This window comes from Ambystoma mexicanum, chromosome 6q (assembly GCF_040938575.1).
Source record: "Ambystoma mexicanum isolate Mex_15411 chromosome 6q, UKY_AmexF1_1, whole genome shotgun sequence".
Taxonomy (NCBI): domain Eukaryota; kingdom Metazoa; phylum Chordata; class Amphibia; order Caudata; family Ambystomatidae; genus Ambystoma; species Ambystoma mexicanum.
The window spans coordinates 1,139,705,535-1,139,727,191 of NC_090937.1; the positions used below are offsets into that span (position 1 = coordinate 1,139,705,535).

A 21,657-nucleotide genomic window follows, 5' to 3' on the forward strand; every position below is an offset into this window, starting at 1 on the left:
CTCACCGCCGGTGGGCCCCGGGATCATCGTGGGGGTCATGAGCTGCCATTGTGTTTCCTAGCACCGACATGGAGGCGCTAACCCTTTTCACCAGATGGTGGCCCAAGATTTATGCGCTGCGGGATGCTGCATTCTTGGTGATACTACACTGAAACAAACCCCTGCGGCCTTCACTTGTGAGAGCGTTGGAATGATGCCCTGACGCTTTTATCACCGCAGACCACACTCATGGCTCCTCCTGCCTCTTCATCTGAAACGGGGAACGGCTCAGTCTCGGCCCTCCCATTCCGGGGTAGGCTTCTTCCCCATTGTGGACCATCAGGCCGGTCTGTGTACTTAGCTCACAAATGCTCATGAACCATCAGTCACTGTATCATGAGCCCACCTCATAAGCACTGTGTATGTGATTGGGAAGGTCCAGATGGCAATACAGGGGAATGTTGCCCATTGGAATACTGATAATATGTCGCAGTTGCCTGGAGGTAGGGGTCCTGCAGGTGGTAGTCAATATGGTCTGGCCAGACATCGTAGTACTGCAGAGGTTCCAACAGACGATATGTCAAATTCCACTGTTGAAATGTCTCCATATTGTGACTGGTTAAGCTGATAGATAGTTTGCCGGGATGACAAGTCTGCTGAGGTGAGACAGACTGGCTGGAGGGCCCAAGGACTGTCTGTTCGATGACAATTTCTTTTGGACTGACCAAGTTCCCGAGCGAGGCGGGGTTCCCTCCGGCACCAGTGCAACTTCAGTAGAGCATCAGTTTAAGGCTGTGGCTACTTTGTGTCTATCGTTGTGTTTTTTTGTTTTTAAACTCCATACTCAGAGCTTCACTTCACTGCCGCAGGCCCAGGATCACAGTGAGGGCTCGAGCGGCGGTGCCACACGGGATGGTGATGCCGCTTCTGGGAGCCTTCACCACTCGCCCTTGTTAATGCAGATACTGCCACAGGGCTGCCCCTCTCTCCGGTCCCACAAGCAACCTCTCCGCAGAGGTCTGCGACTGGGGAGGGGCGCCAGCTGGTCACTCTACCTCCTTCGGGGAGCAGGCATTCACCCCCCACGACTTCCTCTTTCAGTGGATGCCGCTCACCCATATCAGCCCCTGTAAGGGCAAGTGCACACCTCTCTGCCTCCACCGGAGCACTTCTTTGTACTGCATGCGGTGGAGCCTGCGGGTGAAACTCGCACCCCAGCCTGACGAGCACCCTCCACAGAGGGCCGCGGCCAGGGTAAACTCGCCAGCAAGGCATACTGCATTGTTTTGTTTTTTTGTCGCCGCTCCCCCTCCCTCACTTGCAGCGATGGATGCCGCATGCAGCTCACTGCCCCACAGCAGGGGACAGCTGATTGCTCCTCCCCCTCTTCCTTCGAACAAAGGGACGAGGAAAGACCACGCAAAGGAAGGAAAAACTTGTGAAGAAGCGGGCATAGGGAGCACCTCTGGGTTCCGTCCTCGTCGCCAATGTTGTGGTGGTCCCGCTATGGACATCGGCACCCCCCACTCAGTGATACGGATACCAGCACTTAACAGGCCCAGTGCCTGTGGGGGTTGGGGGCTTGCCCTGGACATCCGGCATGCCCCATGGTACTACAGGACACCAGCAACATTGGGGGTTGGGGCACAGCCAGCCATGCCCCTGACCATGCGGGCCTCTGCCTCCATGCTGGCACGAGGGTCCCACGGCATCGGGGCAGGCAGGACTGTGCCTCCCACATGAAATGAGACACGGACTCAGGAGTTCCTCTTCTGGAGTCTGCAGCTGTTCTGTCTGGTTTGTCTGCAGAGGCCCCTTTTATTAGTTTGGGCCATGACAGAGTCATGGCCCATGTTAAAAGGGCAACACACATGGCAGGGACACATCCCCTAAAATGGGCAACGCACTGAGCACCACACAGCTCCCATTTAAACAGGGACAGCATTTAGCGAGCAACTGCCTTACTCGCACGGCCACTGGTCCCAGAAACCTCAAGAAAGTATGAACTGCAAAATCCCCTTGCCTAAAATGTGTGGGGTGTGCCTGAATCCCTGAAATCTCTCCAGCAAATGAAAAGCGTTCAGCCTGAGTTACACCCATCACTTCCCCTGTAAACGGCAGCTGCACAGTGGAAGCAGATTACATTTCTTTCCATGAAGGAGCAGTCTGGTTTAGACCGCATCTCTGGACCGGCCAGTTACGGGCAGGCACCTACAATTGTTCCGACCTGGGGAAGACCCACCAGTCCTCATGTCAGCTCTGTAGGTGAAAACTTTAAACTGCCAATGCTGGTCCACTGCACCACATCAAAGGCTCTGTCTGTGATTCAGCAAGCTCAGGACATTGAAAAGGGCACCATGGGCTCCCACATGGGCTCGACGCACACCGCTGGCCACACCTTATATTCTCTTATCTCTCCAAACTTCCCTCTCTCCTCCCTCTCACTACCTCACTCTCTTGGACTGATCATTCTCTTCTCTGTTCCCACACGAATCTCTCTTCTCCTATAGCACTGGTACATCTTTCACTGCATCCTGCCTTCAAGGTCCTCCAACCCATGAAAAGAGTGACAGTGGCTGCCTTTGCCTCCACCTACTCTCCTCCTACTCCTGCGGCTGACTCTCACCCTGACACAGCCCTCTCTAACTTTCACCACTCCATTTCCAACACACTTGACATTCTTGCCCATGTCATGAGGGTCTGTCTGAAGACTTCCAAAAAGTGCAACTCTTGGTACGACTCTGAGATGGCTGCCCTTAAAGGGCCACCCTTGCTCTTTGCTCAGCCCTGGGTGCACATTTCACTGCCAAAACACAGGACATCCTGTCCTCTCTCTCCCCTGCACCTTCGCCTGCACCCATATCTCTTGGGCCCCACTTAGTTCCCCTCCTCCCTCTTCTCCGCTCCCTCTCCCTTGTCACACCTGAGGAGGTCTCTAGACTAGTCCAATCCATGAAAGCCTCCTCCAAACAAGTTGACCCATGCCCTCCTAGAACCATCAAGGTCAACATTGATTCTCTTGCTCCAGCCTTGGCCGACATCTGCAATCTCTCTTGAGCCACCAGAGTTTTCCCCACTTCTTTCAAGCACTCTCTTGTGCACCCTCTGCTCAAGAAACCCTCTGCTGACCCTTCTATCCCGGCAAACTATTGCCCGATCCTCGGCAAACTCCTGGAGAGATTAGCTATTTCTCAGCTTACCCTCCACACTGAATCTGTTGGTTGTCTCCATGACCATCAGTCTGGCTTCAGAACATCCAGAGGTGCGGAAACTTCTCTTCTGAACCCCCATGAAGAACTGCTCTCAAATCTTGACTCGAAGTCTCCTCCTGTCCTCATCCATCTTGATCGCTCTTCTGCCTTTGACACGGTAATCCCCATCATCCTGATCTCCTGTCTCGTGATACCTTGGGCCTCACAGATCTGGCCCTGGCATGGCTTGCCTCCTTTCTATCCGACTGTCCTTCCCAGGTGGAACTTGGGCCTTTTCTCTCCTCTGTCAGTCTCTCTACTTGTGGTGTCCCCCAGGGATCTAACCTTTCCCCTTGTTTCTTCAATGTCTACATGGCCCCACTGGCCCACAGGATCTCTACCTTCACCTCTAACTTTTAGTATTATGCAGATGACATGCAGCTCTTTTTTAGGATACCTTCCTCCTCCACGCTAATTCCTGACTGTCTGCAATTCGGTCTTGGTGTGTTGCTAATGATCTCTGCCTCAATGCCATTAAGACAGAGATCGTCCTCATTGGGACCCCTGCTCCTGCTTTGCCAATTTCTCACTGGCCAGCCTCCCTTGGCCCTGCACCCCCACCTGCTAGTGATGCAAAAATCCTTGGAGTCATTTTCGACTCCACTCTCTCCTTCTCTTCTCACATCTCAGACATCTCCAAAAAGTCCCACTACTAGCTGCACATTCTCAGAGGTATTCTACCTAATGCACTTGTTAGAATGTGAGGGGATTTGGGCTGCAAGGATCTCACTTTTTGCCAGGTTTGGAGTTGGTGAGGAGCGTTCATTCCTGAGATGTTTTTAAACAGATTAATTACCAGACAGAACAGTGCCCTGAAGATTGCAGTGGTACAGGTTTTGGAAAGATTTAATATTGTGTCTCAAGACAAAACAAAAGGAGATAGCTATTGCGAAACGGATGACTCCAACTGAGTGAAGCCTTGTGGTTAATGATTGGTACTTGAATTCTCTTGTCGATGGCCGATTATGAGGGCTCCTCTTCCTTGTACCAAGGTGGATTTAGTTTGGAGATCCTTTGCCTTTGTTTCGCCTTCTGTTTTTTGGTTCCTATCTCTTCGGTTTGCTAATTAACTGTTGTGTTTTATTTCATATAGGGGAAATCTTTTGTTTTAAAATGTTATGTAAATTGAGTTTAATGGCTATGGTTTTAAGTGGATGTAAATAGAATGTGAATGTTTGTAAAAGGCTTTGAACCAAATACAATTAAAAAAAAAAAGGTATTCTACCTTTTCTCACTTTCCCCTAAAGGCTCACCATCTCCAGAGCCTGGGTTCTCTCTAGGCTGGACTACTGCAACAGCCTCTTTCTCAATCTTCCTACTTCTACTCTCCGTCTGCTACAACTCATCCAGAACAGAACCGCAAGACTTATCCTTGGCCTCAAGCCCAGGGACTGCATCGCTCTGGTGCTGAAATCCCTCCACTGGCTCCCTGTGGCTCCTAGGATCAAGTTCAAGACCATCTACATAGTCGACAAGCTCTTCTGGGGCCAGGGCCTGCAATATCTAAAATGCTCTCTTCCTAAATACTCTCGTTCTAGAGCCCTACGCTAGTCCACCAACTCTTTGCGGGTGAGCCCTTTTTCCAAGCATAGATTTGGGGGTAGATCTTTATCCTTTGCAGGTGCCTCCCTCTGGAGCAGCCTCGCGTCCTCTCTCTGCCTTGCACCGGAGCTGCTTAAGTTCCAGAAACTCATCAAGACCTTCCTCTTCTCTTCCTCTTACTCTCTCCCTCTCCCCTGCTAACCTACTCTTTTCTCTCCTGCTTCACTCCTCCTTCTGTTCCCTAACTCTGTCCAGCTTTTGCTGACTGGTCGTCTGGTTCACCTCAAGAGTCTCAAAGGTCCCAGGCTCATCCGTCCAGTCTTTGCATTTGCCTCCGGGTCTCTGCACTATGTTCAGCACTACTGCACTTTCAGCATATGTTCCATGAGAGGGGTAACCTCTCTGCACTTATCCCAAGGCCCCGCTGGAATGGGCGCACTTGTCCCCCCAGCCTATCCCTCGCACATCCATCTGTACACTTGCATGACCTGAATTTACTAGGCCTAGTAAGTCTGTCCTGTCCCCCTGTGTCTACCCTCTCTAGATTGGTTGCCCCTGAATCACTTCATGCACTTGCACTAGGAGAAATGCTGCGAGGCATAGTGCGCAGGTTACCTTTTTGTTAGATCATTTGGAAACCTCAAGGTCTAAGAATGACTACTGTGTTCCCTTGCTCCCTTCCCACCTTGAAGTGCTTTGAAGCACTTCACATGTGTATAAGCGTTACACAAATAAACAGTTACAATTACATACATCATCCTGTGTAGGGCTACCACACATTGAGACAGAAGAGCTGCACCAGATCCTATTCAGGGAAGCAATTCAAAATAATTCAAGGGAGGTGGCAGTCTGTTGCATTAAGAGGTGCTCCCTAAGCCCTGTCCCACCAACAAGCGCTCCTGGGGCCCTGAGTCCAGGGGGACTATGCTATACACGCGCTGGGGAACGGGCGGTGGGTTCCAGTAGTAGTGGGCTGGACATACTGGTGGCGACACCTTACAGGGGTGAGTTCAAAAACCTGTGATTGAAGAAGCATGTCCAAGCCCTCAAAAGTCCAAAGGCTCCAACATCCAGGCTTTCTTGACAGGGCCTGCAAAGCAGAAAGTTTGGCAGATAACACAACTGCTGGGACTTACCCCCTGCCCAAAGTGCCACTTCTCACGCCTGAATTTCTCACCCAGTCCCTTGACCTGCTCTGATGGGACATAAAGGACTCATTACATTCGGAGATAACCGACCTCTGTAAGGAAATGCTGGTGGTTACTACTGAGATCAGGAGGGAGGTGGTGGCTCTGGGTGACAGAGTGGACCACAGCGAGCGCTCCCTGGCAACGCTCGAGACGGAAATGAGAGGGGTGCAAGGAAGAATATCATCCTTCCAGAACAGCAATGATCTTCTCAAGGCAAAGTGCGATGACCTGGAGAACAGGGCCAGGTGAGACAACCTCATGGGAAATTTCCTTCGCGAGGTGGACAACATAGAACAATGCGTTCAACAACTCTTCTTGCAAATTATGTCAGAGAATCCTTCGCGGCTATCAAGATGGACAGGGTACATAGAGTGGGATTCTGGAGAGAGAACCACAACTGCCCCCTGCCCACCCCCCAGGGATATTGTGGTGAAATTCCAAGATTATAAAGTCACGGAAGCAATCCTGGGGAATGCAGGAAGGGCGAATCGCATTCAGTTTCATGACTCCACAATCCAAATATTTCAGGACGTCTCCCAGCCCACTCTGGCAAAACATGGTTTGCTGAAACCTGTAACTGAGGAGCTACGGCGAGAAGACATCTGGTACAGGTGGACGAGCCCCTTCGGCCTCCAGTTCGAAATGAGAGATTCAGTGCACACAGTTTTCACAGTGGAGGGAGGAGCTAGATTACTCAGGGGGGGTCACATGTATACGCAGTAGGAGGTTTGAAATTGACAGGCTTTCTATGGATGCTGTCATTCCACATTAGGGGGGATATTTTGTAGCAAATCATGACAGTTCATTTAGGGGCCATTAATACCTGAGCTTTAACACCCTGGGTAAATGTACTCGGTTGTTAAGGGAGATGAAAAGGCTCCGTTGCACATAGTTGCACTCCAGGAAACCCACCTGCTGAAAACAGATCAGGGGAGGCTTAGAAAGAGACACTTTCCACACCAATTTCACTCCTCCTCGGACAGCAAGCGAGCAAGGTGTCTCTATTAATGCATAAAGACATCAGATTTATGCACATAGCAACCACCAAAGGCAAGGATGGCAGGTACATAATGGTAGAGGGAGAGTTTCAAGGTAGGCGACGTACTATTCTCTCATTTTATGCCCCCTATTCGGCACAAGAACCCTTCATGTGCTGGTTGCTGGAGGAGGTGGGGAGAAGGGGCCAAGGGGAAGTCCTTCCAATGGGCGACATGAACCTGGTCCCAGACCACCTATTCTACCACAGGTTCGGCATCTCACATTTTGCGTAACCGAATAACTCACCTTAGTGTGGTGGACATATGGCGAACCCTACATCCTGGCGACACCGCCTACATATATAACTCCCATGTGCATTTATCAGCCACGCACATCGATTACATTTTTATCCCGACGGGCATGACTAAATTTGTCCTCTCCTCAGAGATTGAGCCCATGAGCATTTCTGACCACAGCATGGTGACGGTGCGACTGAAATACTGGTCTCACCACCGCAAAACTTATCATTGGCAACTCCCGCCATGTATTTTTCGGAAACCAGGGTGCTTGGAGGACTTAAAGGGGGCAGTTCAAGAATACCATATTAACAATCATCCCGAGGACACCTCAGAGGGCAGACATTGGGACGCACTGAAAGCAGTCACCAGGGGAGTAATTTCAGCACGTGCGGCTGCGCTGAAATGTGCTTTGGGCCAGGCAGAAGAGCAGTTATTAGGAGAAGTAAGGATTGCAGATAAAACCTATGCCGAAACTCCTACTAGACATCATCTTAGGGCACTGACCATAGTCAAGAGCCAGCTGAGACTCCTAACCGAAACACACTATGCTTCGGGGCCGACACATTCTATGAGCAGGGGAACATACCGGGGACAGGTATCTACAGGGGTCTAGTGCACCTTCTTAGGCAACAGACGAGCTGATCGTTCATTCACACTATCACTGATGCCAGGGGAAGGAGTGGGGAGATGAGAGCAAAAAAAAGGGAATTATTTCATGCCTCTGTACAGAGCTTTATACCTGCAGTGCCCTGAACTCTGAGGACATCAACCTTACTTTGAGGGGGTGGAACTGCCTGAGCTGGCTGGAGGGGCGAGATAATTCCTAGAAGCTCCAGTAGATCTGTAGAAAGTTATTCAAGCTATTAAAACACTGAAATCAAACAACTCCCTGGGCCCTGATGGCCTAATGGCCATCTTTTACAAATCCTTTTGTCAGATTATAGCCAAACCGATGGCCAAGGTTTTTAATTACGTAAGAGATGGAGGCCACCTTCCGACCTCAATGACAGAGGCCCAGGTAACAGGAAAGGATCCAAAATGATGTTCTTTATATAGGACCATGGCCTTGTTAAATTTGGACTCCAAGATATTTACGAAATATTTGACCACTAGGTTAGAGAAGTTCATGCCTCTGCTTATTCACGCTGATCAGTCCGGTTCATGCACTGTCACCGTCAGGCCAAAAGACCCCTTCGAGCCCGGCCGAGAGCCCGCTCCACCAGTGCCATCTCTGCTACAACAGTTTTTCGCTCTGGGGTTCCCCTGCTGGACATTTGCAGGGCTGCTATGTGGAGCTCTACACACACCTTCACGAGATTCTACTGTGTCGACAGGGATTCCTGGGAGGAATCCAGAGTTGGGCAGGCAGTGCTGCGCAACCTATTTCTTTGAAGTGAGTCTGTTCCAGGGGTAAGTGTATTGCTTCTGTTGAGCCTTTGCCACCTCCCGTGGGTGTGTGTATGTACTACTGCGTAATCCTATTCATGAGCATGTGAATCCATGTCAGACCCCATGCTGGAGAAGGCACAAGTTACTTGCCTGTACCTGTTGTTCTCCAGCATGGGTCTGGCATGGATTGACATGCAAACCCTTCCCGCTGTGGCTCCTCTGGGTTCATACTGGCACCTTGCGTGCTTTGAATCTGAAGATGGCCACCAGGGGAGGGGCTTAAGGAGACAATTGTCATTGGATGGTGCAGTATGACTGTCTACAGTGATTGGTTATTTCCAGAAAGGCAGTTTTGGGTTTTCTTAAAGCAAGACTGCTTTCATTTTACAGAGGTTTCCAAGTCTGACGACAAGAAATATTCATGAGCATGTGAATCCATGCCAGACGCATACCAGAGAACAACAGTTACAGGTAAGTAACTTGTTCCTTATCCTTTAAGTTCTTTTCTGAAAGGATTGCCCTTATACATTGTTGACATTTACCTATGGAAATGCACGAGAGCCAACAATTCTTCATTTTCTCAACCAAAGAAAACATAACAGTGGACTTTTTTGCAGCAAAGGCCTCTCCCGCTCTCCTGTTCTCTCCCTTTCGTTGTCGCTCTCTCCATCTTCCCCTCTATTTCTCTATACCCCTCTCCCCTCCTCTTTGAGGAACAAAATAAGCATTTGCGAGTTGGCAGAAGAGGGAAAGGGGTGGTGTTGAGAATCAGACATTACCGATGCCTGCTAAGGTTTATGATATATGATATGATAGTTTATTTATATAGCGCCTATACACAATGTGTTTCAAAGCACTCACTTCAAGGAGAGGGAGGGAACAAGGGAAAATACAATGACATTCTTACAGGCCATGAACACTAAGTATGTGAAATTAACTATCGTACTCAGCCCGACGACATTTCAGATAGTGCAAGAGTTAAGATATAGATAAGGAAGGGAGGGGGAAAGTGGGAAGGCAATGGAAACAGACAGGCGACTACCGTACTAGGCCTGATGACATTTCTAGTAGAGCCGGGGAAAACAAAAGTGAAGGATAGGGGTGCAGAAAGGGAGGGGAGAAATAAAACAAGCGACTATCGTACTAGGCCTGATGACATTTCAGATAGTGCTGGGGGGGTCAAGTAAGAGGAGGGGGAGGAGACAGATGAGGTTCCTATCATACTAGGTCCAGGGACAATTTAAGTGCATAGAAGAAAGTAAGGGGGGGATAGGAAAAGGGAGAAAGGGAGAGGAGGTGAGAACAAGAGAGTAAGCAGTCAAAAACAGTGGAGAAGCAAGAGGGGAGAGCGAATACAATTGCAGAAGTCAGTAATAACACATAATGTTGCAAGCCAGGATACAAGATGAAGATGGGAACAGCATGATTCAGGGCCACCATGAGTACAAGATGCAAAGGAAGTCCAGCATGAGAGTTGAGAAAGGGTGACGCACTGTGAATCAATGAAGTCCATAAAAGTCAAATCCAGCATTGGTCACAAGACTGTGATGGTGAAACCAGAATGTATCAGGACCGACTCCTGCAGAAGTAGGCTGGTGGTCGGGGGGTAGCAGGGTAGAAGAATGCAGCAAAACGGGCAACACATGTGTGCAAGAATGGTGGGGGGCACAAGCGAACATCACAGGGGGACCAGATGGGGTGGGGATGTCCTGTAGGGACAGAGGGGGTAAACGCATGTTGGTGCATGCTTACCTACTGTCTGAGCAGGGGATCGGCCGTGGGTCTGAACAGGAATTGCCCTTCCGTCAGCCCTTTGCTTCGGACGCCCGTGCGAGAGAGACTCCCTTGATCTAAGAGGTAAGAGCAGGACGGAAGAGGCAGAGCTAAGAAAGTGGGTGGTGCTTAGGCCAGGTGACCTAGATCCACTTGCACCTGCTCCTTATCTGCAAAGGAAAAGAGTCTGCAGGGCTCCTTAAGTAGGGAAAAAGAGCGGCAACCAGGAAGGCACCAGGTTGGCGGGCTTGCTTAGTAGGGGGAAAAGAGCGGTAACCAGGAAGGCACCGTGGGGGAAAAAGAGCAGCAACCTGTAAGGAACCAGGTGGGTGGGGCTTAGGCCAGGTGACCTAGATCCACTTGCACCTGCTCCCTATCTGCAAAGGAAAAGAGTCTGCAGGGCTCCTTAAGTAGGGAAAAAGAGCGGCAACCAGAAAGGCACCAGGTTGGCGGGATTGCTTAGTGGGGGGAAAAGAGCGGCAACCAGGAAGGCACCGTGGGGGAAATAGAGCAGCAACCTGTAAGGAACCAGGTGGGTGGGGCTTAGGCCAGGTGACCTAGATCCACTTCCACCTGTTCCCCATCTGCCATTATGGGAAACAAGAACTTAATGTTCAGAGAACAGGGGATAGCATAGGGGCAACCTGCTGGTCTTGAAAGCAAGACCACGCAGAGCAAAAGAGGTTTGAATCCTGGATCTGTGCTTAGAAACCGAACTCTGCTATTAAGCGCGTTATAAAAAACCAATTAAATAAATGAAATAGTGTAAGGGCAGCTTGGAATTTGAGGACCGCACGCACACATTTCACCTTCCTTAGTATGTTGGTTATCAGGCTGAGATACCACAATCCTCAATCTAACATTCTCAGGTGCTATCATTATCTCTGATCATACCACCATAGTGAATTACGGCTACCGCACATGGTAATTCAGCAGATGAGTTAGATTTCTTTAAATTATTCCCCATTTTGGTGTCCCATTGGGGGACTTCTTGCATGGGGCAATACTGACATTGTAGGTAATATCACCACTTAAAACCGAGCTGATTTTGACGCATATGGATTACTAAACCTAGAATACTGTGGAGTCGTAAAACAGATTTGCTGTTAAAACACATTGCATTCTGAGGCTCTTTGCACACTTAACTGCTAATATTTCTTCGTTTTGTATTCATTCTTGTGCACTCTTTTAACAGGCATGTATCCAATGGACCAATCTGAGTATAACAACCTGAAAAGTGCTGTGGAGAAGTTAACACTGAATGATTCTAGCGTGACAGTGAATCGAGACAGCAGTCCTGCCCTTGGTGCAGGTTGGAGGTTTGTTCTAGCAGATAAAAAAGTAATGCTGTCTCCGAAAAATGTTTATTGGTTTGTCTGTTCTTCTGCAAATGGTACACAGTGGCCAGGCATTGTTTAAAATACAACTCTTCATCGTTCTTTGAAATTGCATTATCAGAGCAGGCTGGTACATTAAATTAGTTAAGCAACTCACCATGTACATCCATCCCCCAGATCAGCCTAAAAGGTCTACAGTACAGAATGAGAAAACCCAGTGTTAGACAGTTAATGGTCCTATTTTTGACCATCTATCTGCCCATTAATTCAGTTGCAAAACAGAATGCCACACTGGGTTTGGCAAGCAAATTAAACTAGATGCCAGCTCCTACTAAGATTATGAGACTAAAATAAAAAGCTATTTGGAGGCAATGTGATTCAGATAGCCAATAGTGGTTCCACCATTTACTGGAATTATAGTTTTATGAAAATGCAGGGGAATAGGTTTGAAAAACGAAATTTAGCTAAAGTTGAAACAAGAATAGTGGACTAAACTAACTTTGTTCAAATAGTGATTGTGGTAACAAGTAGAACTGTATAGATTTGCCATTATAGATAACCGAGTACAAAGTGAGTTATCGTGATATTGTACATAACCTTGCATATTAATTATATAAAGACTGTGTTTTAACTAATACAGTGTGCGGACCTTCCTTTGTGGGTGCTTGGGGACTACACTGTACTTAAGAACCAGCCTGCATCACCTCCTGAGAAGATAGGCATTGATTGCTCGTCCATTGCTACCAACAATAGAGAATATTGGCTAGGGTGTTCTGTGCCTCTCCTCTGCTCTATAGAGAGCAGGAGTACAGACACCCCCTTCTGTGCTTTATAGATGGTTGCAACAGTATTGTGCTTCCCCTGCTCTAAATGGACCAATAGTCTGAAGTCCAAAGGGCCAGGCCCAGTTTAGACAGCAAGGTTTCATGCATGGATGATCACCCAAAGACAATGTCCACAAAAACATGATTGGTCATAGTTTGGCATCTGTGTGCTGGCTGCATTGCCTACGGATGATGGCCTCAAGTAGTCATTGGACCTGTCTTGTCCTGGAAAGAGTATGGAATGGACAGGTATGTAATTCCCACCTCCTTCCTTAAGCGTCTCCTTTACTCTTGTGTGTTTTCCTGCCACCCCCCAATCCAGGATAATCCAGGAGAGGAATGTTCTGCCCCTCTACCTGTGTATATTTTCCTCCCTACTCTAGCCAACTCCCTCCCCCACCCCCCGCTCCACCAGGCATCCTACTTGTAAACCCTTGTGTATCTCCTGTGTACAGCTCTGTTGCTTCATGGATAGGTATGTGCTTTATACATCCCATACATACATACATGGTTTCTCTTGGTCTAGCTGATGGGCTACTCCTGTCACCCTAGTCTGTAGCCCTCATCCCAGTTTCCCGATATCGCAAATGAAGTGGATATAGCACCTCTGACTCACTTAACCAAAAGGGCATCTCGTGCCCTTGATTCGCTGAAGCACATTTCAAAGTAGTCTCAAAGTATTCTCTACGGGATCATACCAAACTAGAGAAAGCAAAATAATCTATGACCAAAATACTGAAATTCGAGATCCCCATTTTACCACATATATATGTGGGAGGTGGGTTAGGTCAATCCAAAAGGTAGGTGGGTATTGGGGGGGGGGGGATGCGGTGGTCTCCCCCTGCATATATATGCATATATAAAGCAGTAAATCAGGGATACAAAAACAATGCAGTATTTTGGGATTAGATTTGCTGTTCCGGATACTTAGCATCAGGGATAGACTGGCCCCATCGGCCAGCGTTCCAAAAGATAAAAATAATCGAAAAAGTTGAAGTCCTTCAGAATCTAACCTGCCACAAAGGGACTGAGTGCTGCAAAGCCTGCTCAGATTTTTCATAAATGGAGCGAAGCATTCGTCTTCATATCCGCAATGGTGTAGATGTGTCTGGATGGCTCTCACACATGGGCTTCCACAGTGTGTGAGAGGTAGAGGAGTGTAGGCTTCAGGGGCATGTTCATACCACCCAATGGCAATGTATGCTTTTAAATAACAGATTCTGTGAACCTGGATGGTAATGTTCCCACAACTGCTACCCATACACCATTGGTCGGTTACAATCCACAGCAGCTTATCATGACTCCTACTTGCCGAGGAAGGTAAGGGTCCATATATTATTAGTTTGTCCTTGGTTTGATTCTGTATGAATTCTTCTCCTATGTTCTGGTGAATTTCTTGATCAGCAGTGTGTTCATACAAAGAGGACCCTGAATAGCACCGATGGATGTTATTTATATAGCGGTTAAAGAAAGGGCTGTTGGACTGTTTGTGGTTTTTACCTTGGGACACAGTTGAAAAACACACATAGAAAGATGTAATATTCAGGTATTAATTATTCAAAGACTACAAACTAAGGGAGTCATTCAGAGTAGGGTGGATTGTCTAATACCACTGCAAGGCATAAAATAAGCAGTGTCACATAGAAATTTGCTATGACATTCTGTAGGTGTGCTAATTAAATTGACACTTGTTTAGCAAAACTAGCTGTTTAAGTTTCCCTGTTCAATAAAAACACAGCTCACCCTGTATTCCTCTCTTGCCTGCCGGGCTCTCTCCACCCTCTTTCGCTGCAAGTTCAAAAGGGCTAATGGAGAAAGAGTGCAGCAGTACTCCTCTCCTCCACGCTTAAGTGCCAAAGACCTGTTTGGTAGTGCAAGGCAAGAGAACTTTTTTTCCCTCAAATTATTTCAAACTAGAAGTAATCAGGATGGTACTTGAATTAAGCCAACTATATGCTGCCTGGCAAAAATCAGTATTGCTACCGTAAGAAACACTGCATTGGCTCCATGTTTTACAGTCAAATCTATGTTGGTGTATCTTAATTTAATAGTGTCAACTAGATTTCATTGTGTTGGGGAAGTTGCATCACATTTATGAGTGAACGCTTTTGAAAATGTACATGATCACACTGCCACATGCTTTTGATGGCAAACCCAGTTCTGTTACTTACTGGGTGCATACATCTGTGCAAATTGTGTTCAGCCCATGAGCTGATTACTCCTTTACATTCTCTTATCGTTCTGTTGATTAATAAAGCAATATGCCCCGAGCGCCGGGGGCATCACCGACTCGGGTAATGTCCCGGGGCCCATAGTTATAGAAGGCCCCGGGGCATTACCAGAGTCGGTAATGCCCCCGCCGCTCGGGGCATATAGCTATTTGTACCCCGGCCCGCAAAAACTGTGTGACCGGGGCACTAAAAGCTATTTTTTTTTGTCCGGGAAAAAAAAGAAAGAAAATGGCCGCCGGGAAAGGGAAAACTGATTCTGTTTTCCCTTTCCATGGCAGCCAGCGGGAGCGGACGCGCTGTAAACAGAAACGTTTCTGGCGCGTCTGCTCCCAAAAAAAAGAAGGTAAGTACGGTTGGGAGTGCGGAAGGGAGGGGAAGGGGAAAACAAAACAAAAAAACAAACGTACCTGGGTCCCCAGCGGGCGGGGGATAATGGAAGCCTCCAGCCGTGTGGAGGCTCAGAATGGGGATGGCCCAGCTCCGAGTCTCCACTCGGCAGGAGGCTGCCATCGTCCGCTGCCAGGGACCAAGGCATAGAAGGTAAGAGGGGTGGGGTGGGGAGGGCAGGGAGGTGGGAAGAGGGAGGAAAGGGAAGGAAAAAAAAAGCCTTACCTCTGTCCACGGCGGGGGGCGAAGGTAGCCTTTCAGCCGTGGGGAGGCTCGGAGCAGGGATGGCCCCCCTTCAAGCATCCTCATTGGCTGAGGGGCTGCCACGTCCCCCACTGGGGACAAAGGCCGTGGAATCCCGACAGAGGGATTCCCGGCCTGGTAATGACTCGCCGATGGCCAATCAGAATGGCTCTTTCATTCTGATTGAGCCCCCGCCGGGTACTAATACCAAATACCCTGACAGTGATATGGGCGCAAACTACAATATTCAACCTTGTTTGCCCAGTTCTGTCTGCTATGGTATCCACTTTGCTTAGTCTCTTACTTTCCTTCCTCTCGCATAATGAATACACAAAGCTAACTAGAGGTTTACACAAGATAGTGATCCATAGTTCCAATACCATGCACTGTAGTAAGCCTTCAGAGCTCTCTTTGCTCTGGTAATGAGTGCATTATATATATATGAAACCGTGGGAGAGAGCTGGCCAACTTCTTTTCAGAGCCTTTTTACCAGATCTTTATTTGTGTCAATTCATGCACATTGTACAGACACTCATCCTGGGTTTGCAAGTTTACTCATCCACTGGCATTGTTGGGTAGATTTTATGAAGGGCGAGTACCATTTGCAGGGGATGTTTGAAAACGTATAAATAACATTTACTTTGTTTGCAATACATGACCAATACAAGTTTCACTGTTAATGACTGGCCTCTGGGTGGCAGCAGTGTGCCAAACAAAGTGGGTTTATGGTGACATCTACTATTTTACAGAAAGTGCATCTAAATTTGCTGTCATTTGCTGTCATGGGTCTAGGCAATTTCTTTTCTGTTGAGTGGGTAAACTAAGTTACTCGACCTGCATGTATTGCAGAATGTGCAAGGCCTGGGTTGGCTCACTAATGTCGGTCTTTAGCGGTACAAAAAAATGCTGCATTGATGCTCATTTTATATCGTGTACAAATAACTTCTGGAGACATTACAAATATTAGTATAACACTGCTAATCAAACAGGGTTGTTTGCTACTCAAGAACATTTTAATTAGCAAACTCTGATAATCACTGAAGAAAGTTACCAGCTCTGACAGCACCAGAAGCTGGTAGCCAAGCCTTCTTCCGACGGGTCTCTGGTTTCTTCGCAGGTCTCACAGCTGGAGAGGATTCTTGGCTCCTTCAGGTTTCCCCAGGATCTCTGAGGAATGGGTGCAGGGGTCCTCTTGTCCTAAAAGCCAGGTCTGAGCTGCTGCCCCCACTAGCCAATGACAGGCCTAGCCCACACACACCCCAGCAGTGGTCCAATCAGGAACACTGGCGGGAACATTCATGCATACCACTCAGACACACTGAAAGCAGTTTGTGGATTGGGACCAGACACTGCCAGCCTACATCCTGCCAGCAAACACACACAGCCCTCCAGTAGCTTGCCAAAAGCTTCTGTTTTCCGGGGCACTGGAAGTCATTGAAAGGATTTTCCTGATGACAAAGGGACAAGCTAAAAATCTCGTGGCATGGCCATGTTCGACTAGTAGCCACAGTTAGTAGCCAAACACATTGAGGCTAAAACGGAAAGTTCCCAAAAGTGGGAAAAAGTCACTACTGCAACCAGCTTATTCTTTTAGCACACCTAGAGAAATCCTCTGAGTGTTAGTCTAGGGCAAAACAAAAATGTACCCCATTGTACTGCAGTGTACTGCATTGTACAATGATAAAAAGTAACCAAAAGTAGTAACACAGTAACACGAACAAGGGAAACAATGTTTCCCATTACTGACAGACTGAAGGACATGTCCGTTTCCCTATAACATATGAGCAAAAGGCAGTGTAGTGAAGCTTAGGGCTTTACTGCACTGCAAAACGTACGGGTCAGATTCAAAAATAAAAGCAAAAAGTTTGAGGGTTCCATAAAGATGGAAGAAAATGTGCAGTAAAGGCAAATCTTTCCTAACGGTTTCTAATTAGGCAATGCAACCCAAGGGGGGGTGCATTACCGCTAGAGTAATGCCCCTGCAGCCATAGTTGGAAGCCCGCGCGAAGTGAGGGCTTTAACGAAGCCCCAGGGGCATTACCCTACCAGTAATGACCCCCATCCGAGGGTTGTATTGCCATTAATACCCCAGCACGTTATACTGCGGTACCAAGAGCAATTTTTCTCAAGTCTAGAAAGGTCACTGCGACCATTTCTCGACTTGAGAAAAAAAAGCAAAACAAAATGCGTGCAGGTGATCGTGAAGAAGGTACTACACGTAAAGTAAACAAGCAAGATATCCGCGATGGAAAGGGCGAAGCGACTACACGTAGTTCCTTATCCCATTCCATGGCGGACATTCTCAGAAATAACTCCGGGACACGGCGGTGCTAAGAGCTTTCTCGGGCAGGTAAGGCCCGGGCTAGGGCCAATGAGCTTGCTTTTTACAAGCTCTTTGACCATCGCCGCGTACTAATACTGAATATGAAATAGGAGATGATGAATTAGAAGATGTGGATCCTTATTTTCCTTAACTTTCTGTACAGAAAGCCACACTCATGTAGGTTTATACTCTATAAATAATTTTAACAATTTATGATGAACTTACTAGTTAGGAGGCAGGGTGACAAGTGAGGGTCTTATGTTGTGGGGCGGTGGGCACATAGTGCAGGTTAGGGTTTTGTGTTGTGGGCTTTCGAGGCAGGAAGCCAGATATGGGTCTTTTGCCATGCCAGCTCATGTTTGACTCAGAGAGCAAACCCAGACCACCTGGTTCAGCAATGGCTCTGCTCTACCAATCCTGAATTAGTATTTAAAACTCTTAGAAAATTGAGAGAAATTTTATTTATATTGCTTGTTCATTTATTAAATTCAATACAATTGCAAAGGTTCACACTTTACAACACCATATAGCAATATTGACAAACCATATATATATAAGAACTATCACCTTAATTCATTCAACTCAATCCATGCATGCCACTCATCCATACAAATTCATTTCACCTAGATCCATATCACTACATGCCAGTAATCACGTAAATTTAACAATTTTCGTCAAATAATTAATTTGTCTGTTGACACGTGTTTCAAATGGGGCTCGTTGGCTTAACATTCATGCCGAGGGGGGCGCTGTTGAGCAGCCTGCAAGATGGCCGCTTGATGCTCGAGCTCCACGCCTAGCCGCCTTCTATCCGGCTACATCTGCGGTTCCCTGCCTGATCCTGGTACCCCGCCTCGCACAAACGACGGCTGCTGGTGGGGGCTCTTCCCACACCAACTCCTGAAGGAAATCGGTCTACGGGTGCCCGTAATCCGCCCGCGTACGGCCCGAGTTGGCGCTTGCCGCCGCCCCCATTGCAGCCGGATCGTGCCTGCATCTCTGGCGCGGCTCCTCCACGCCGCTGCGCCGGGGCTCCGGCTGTCCCCGCTTGCCCGCCCCTCCGGGAGGAGGAACATTACTGCGCCGGCCGCCGGGCCGTGGCTGAGGGCGTGGGCTGAGCGGGCCCGCGGGTGACCATTGCCCGCCCGGCGGCGGACTCAGGGTGCCCACAGCGGCCCTGTCCCATCGTACGCCTCCCGTCCTGCGGATTGGGCGCGACTCCTCCACGACTCCTCCACGCCGCTGGGCCGTGGTTCCAGCCATCTCCGCCTGCCCGCCCCTCCAGGAGGAGGAACATTGCCGCGGCTGTGTGTGTGGGCTGTGCGGGCCTGCCGGTGATCGCCGCCCGCCCGGCTGCGGACCTCCCCCTCCGCCCCCGGGGGGTTGCTGGAGATCCGACGCGCTGCAGCGGCCCCGCCTGGACCTGATCGGCATACTACGAGGTGAGAGCCGGGGGTGGCTGTGATTTGCGTCGTCCCGGCCTGCTGTGACCTGGACGTATGGATCGCGGCCCTTCCTGTTGGGTCTGCATGGGGGCCTCTCCCCGCTCCTGAGTCTACGCTACACCTTACCTCCTCCGGGGCGGGTGACCTGCTCCACACCTAATGGACTCCCACCTCTCTGGTCCGGCTTGATCCTCGCCACATTAACCGGGCCCGCCACTGGCAGCGAACCTCCCCGCACCGTTCCCTCTGGCTCTGGGGCATCTCCTCTGCGCACCTCGCCTCCTCAGCGCTCCAACTTCATGTGGACTGCGCGCGGCCCGCCTTGGTGGGGTCCGCCGCTGGGTCTGTGCTGGGGGGGCAGCCGGTCCCTCTGCTGAGCCCTGCATTGGCTTAATATTTTCAACTCCCACGCATATGGTATTCTTCCCTCTCGGCTCGGGGACTTCACCGACCTAGGCCTACTAGGCCGCTTCCTGCGTGCCCGTAGCAGCACGTGCCACTGGATTTGGCTACCCTTCGCTCGGCATCTCTCTCTCATTCTCTACCATCGACCATGTCGAATCGCTCCAAGAGCGGCGCTAGAGGGGGTGCCATGGACAAATTTACTAAGGCGGTCCCTCGATCCGAGGGGGGCCACACATCGACTACGCCGGAGGAACCTGATGCCGAGCAGACCCCCGCGGCTCCATCCCCTGATCTTACGGCCATGATGGAATCGATGGCAAAAAACTTCGCCTCCTTTCATGAGAAGCTTGACGACATCAATGCTAATGTGGCTTCGCTCAAAACACGTGTCGATCAGGCTGGCTCCAGAATTACAGAGGCCGAGAATCGGATTTCGACCAACGAGGACGTTATACACACGCTACAGGACACAGTGGCTGCCTTGTCGCGTGACATGAAGAATGTAAGGGCCAAATGTGATGACTTGGAATCCCGCTCCCGTAGGAACAACCTACGCATCATTGGGGTCCCTGAGGCCGCCCTGAAGGGTCGAATGGAGGAGGCAGTCGAGCGCCTGCTTAAGGACTTGCTTGGCGACCCGGACCTCTCCCCTTATTTCACTGTTGAGCGAGCTCACCGGGCCTTGTCCCCGCGACCCAAGCCTGGTGATATCCCCAGGCCCATTATAGCCAGGATCCTCAATTACCGGGACAGAGACCACATTCTCCGCCTGGCGCGCGAGAAGGGTGAGCTGCGCTTGGAGTCTAACACTATTCGAATTTTCCCAGACTTCTCAGTTGCGGTGCAGCACGAAAGGCGACAGTTCCTTGGCGTCAAGAAGATGCTCCGGGAGCGCAAAGTCCCATATGCCATTTTATTTCCTGCCAGACTCAAAATCACCCACAGGGGCAAACTTTTTTTCTTTACCATCCCTGAAGAGGCGGCGAAGTTTATTGAAATGGAGATACCGCTCCAGGACCTTGCTGATGAGAATTGAAGGAATGTTGGGGAGAGGGTTTATTCGCTACATTTGCTGTCTTTGTAATTACGATACCTCATTGTGATGGTCCATGCTTCCGTTATTGCCCGGGTTGTGATGCCCGAGCCCTGCTCCTCCTCGGGTCTGGGTTGCCACTTTGCATAAGGCCAACATTGCAATGTTTTGCTGCCCAACTGTCATGTGTTCCTCCCTAAACGGCACCATTGCGAGACCCCCACTTCATTAAGACCGCTCCAGTTTCCCACTCATTGGACACATGGGGTAGATGCTATTCGTTTGTTGACACTGGTCTGAGGGCTGCGGAGCCGCAGGGGCTTGCGCGCGGTCCCCGCATTTCCGCTTGCGGGCGGGGACTTGCGTTGGGAGCCTGCTGATATTGTTTGTTTGGTAACAGAGCCGCTGGCTCTAGGCGTGCTAGTGCGTGGCAACGGCGCACCCCACTGCGATTGCACTGTTTTTCTCTGTTCTGTTGGTATGGATTGGCCCCTGTTGGGCCCTTGGGTGGTTTAGGCCAGGTTGGGGTTGGCCTATTTTTGGGCGGCTTAGGGTGGGTGATGGGTACACTGCTGATTCACGGTTAGCGGTGCGGGTGGGGGGTGGGAAGGGGGTTGTTTTTTCAAAAGGCACACGAGGTTCCACTGGGCGCAGGCTGAAGGGGCACAAGCGCGCATGCTGTTTTGACTACGGGGGCCCACACTGCCACTTGGGTTGGGATGTTCACTGAGGATGAATATTGCGGTTGAATATGGCTACAATTGAAATGTCTACTGTCATAATGTCCTGGAATGTTAGAGGATTGAGCAACCATACTAAAGCGCGCAAGATCATGGCGTATGCCAACAGGCATAACTCTAGGATCCTGCTACTTCAGGAGACACACTCCAATGGTCTGATACCAAGGGCACTCGCCCCATCCTGGGGTCCCGCCAGATTTTTCACTTCCTACTCCACGCAGTCCAGGGGGGTCCTCACGCTTATCCATAAATCAATTAAGTTTGGACTACATAAAAGTTACATCGACC

At 49.4% G+C, this 21,657-nt stretch overlaps 1 protein-coding gene across 3 annotated transcripts in view; it reads left to right on the forward strand.

Annotated features, from left to right (window-relative positions):
- Positions 1-21,657, forward strand: part of GUF1 (GTP binding elongation factor GUF1) — a 719,613-nt gene that overhangs the window by 431,354 nt on the left and 266,602 nt on the right. For all 3 annotated transcript variants that reach the window (XM_069631727.1, XM_069631729.1, XM_069631728.1), the window contains one exon: positions 11,597-11,720. In XM_069631727.1, coding sequence (XP_069487828.1) covers positions 11,597-11,720 — 124 coding nt within the window. The remainder of the gene's footprint in view (positions 1-11,596; positions 11,721-21,657) is intronic.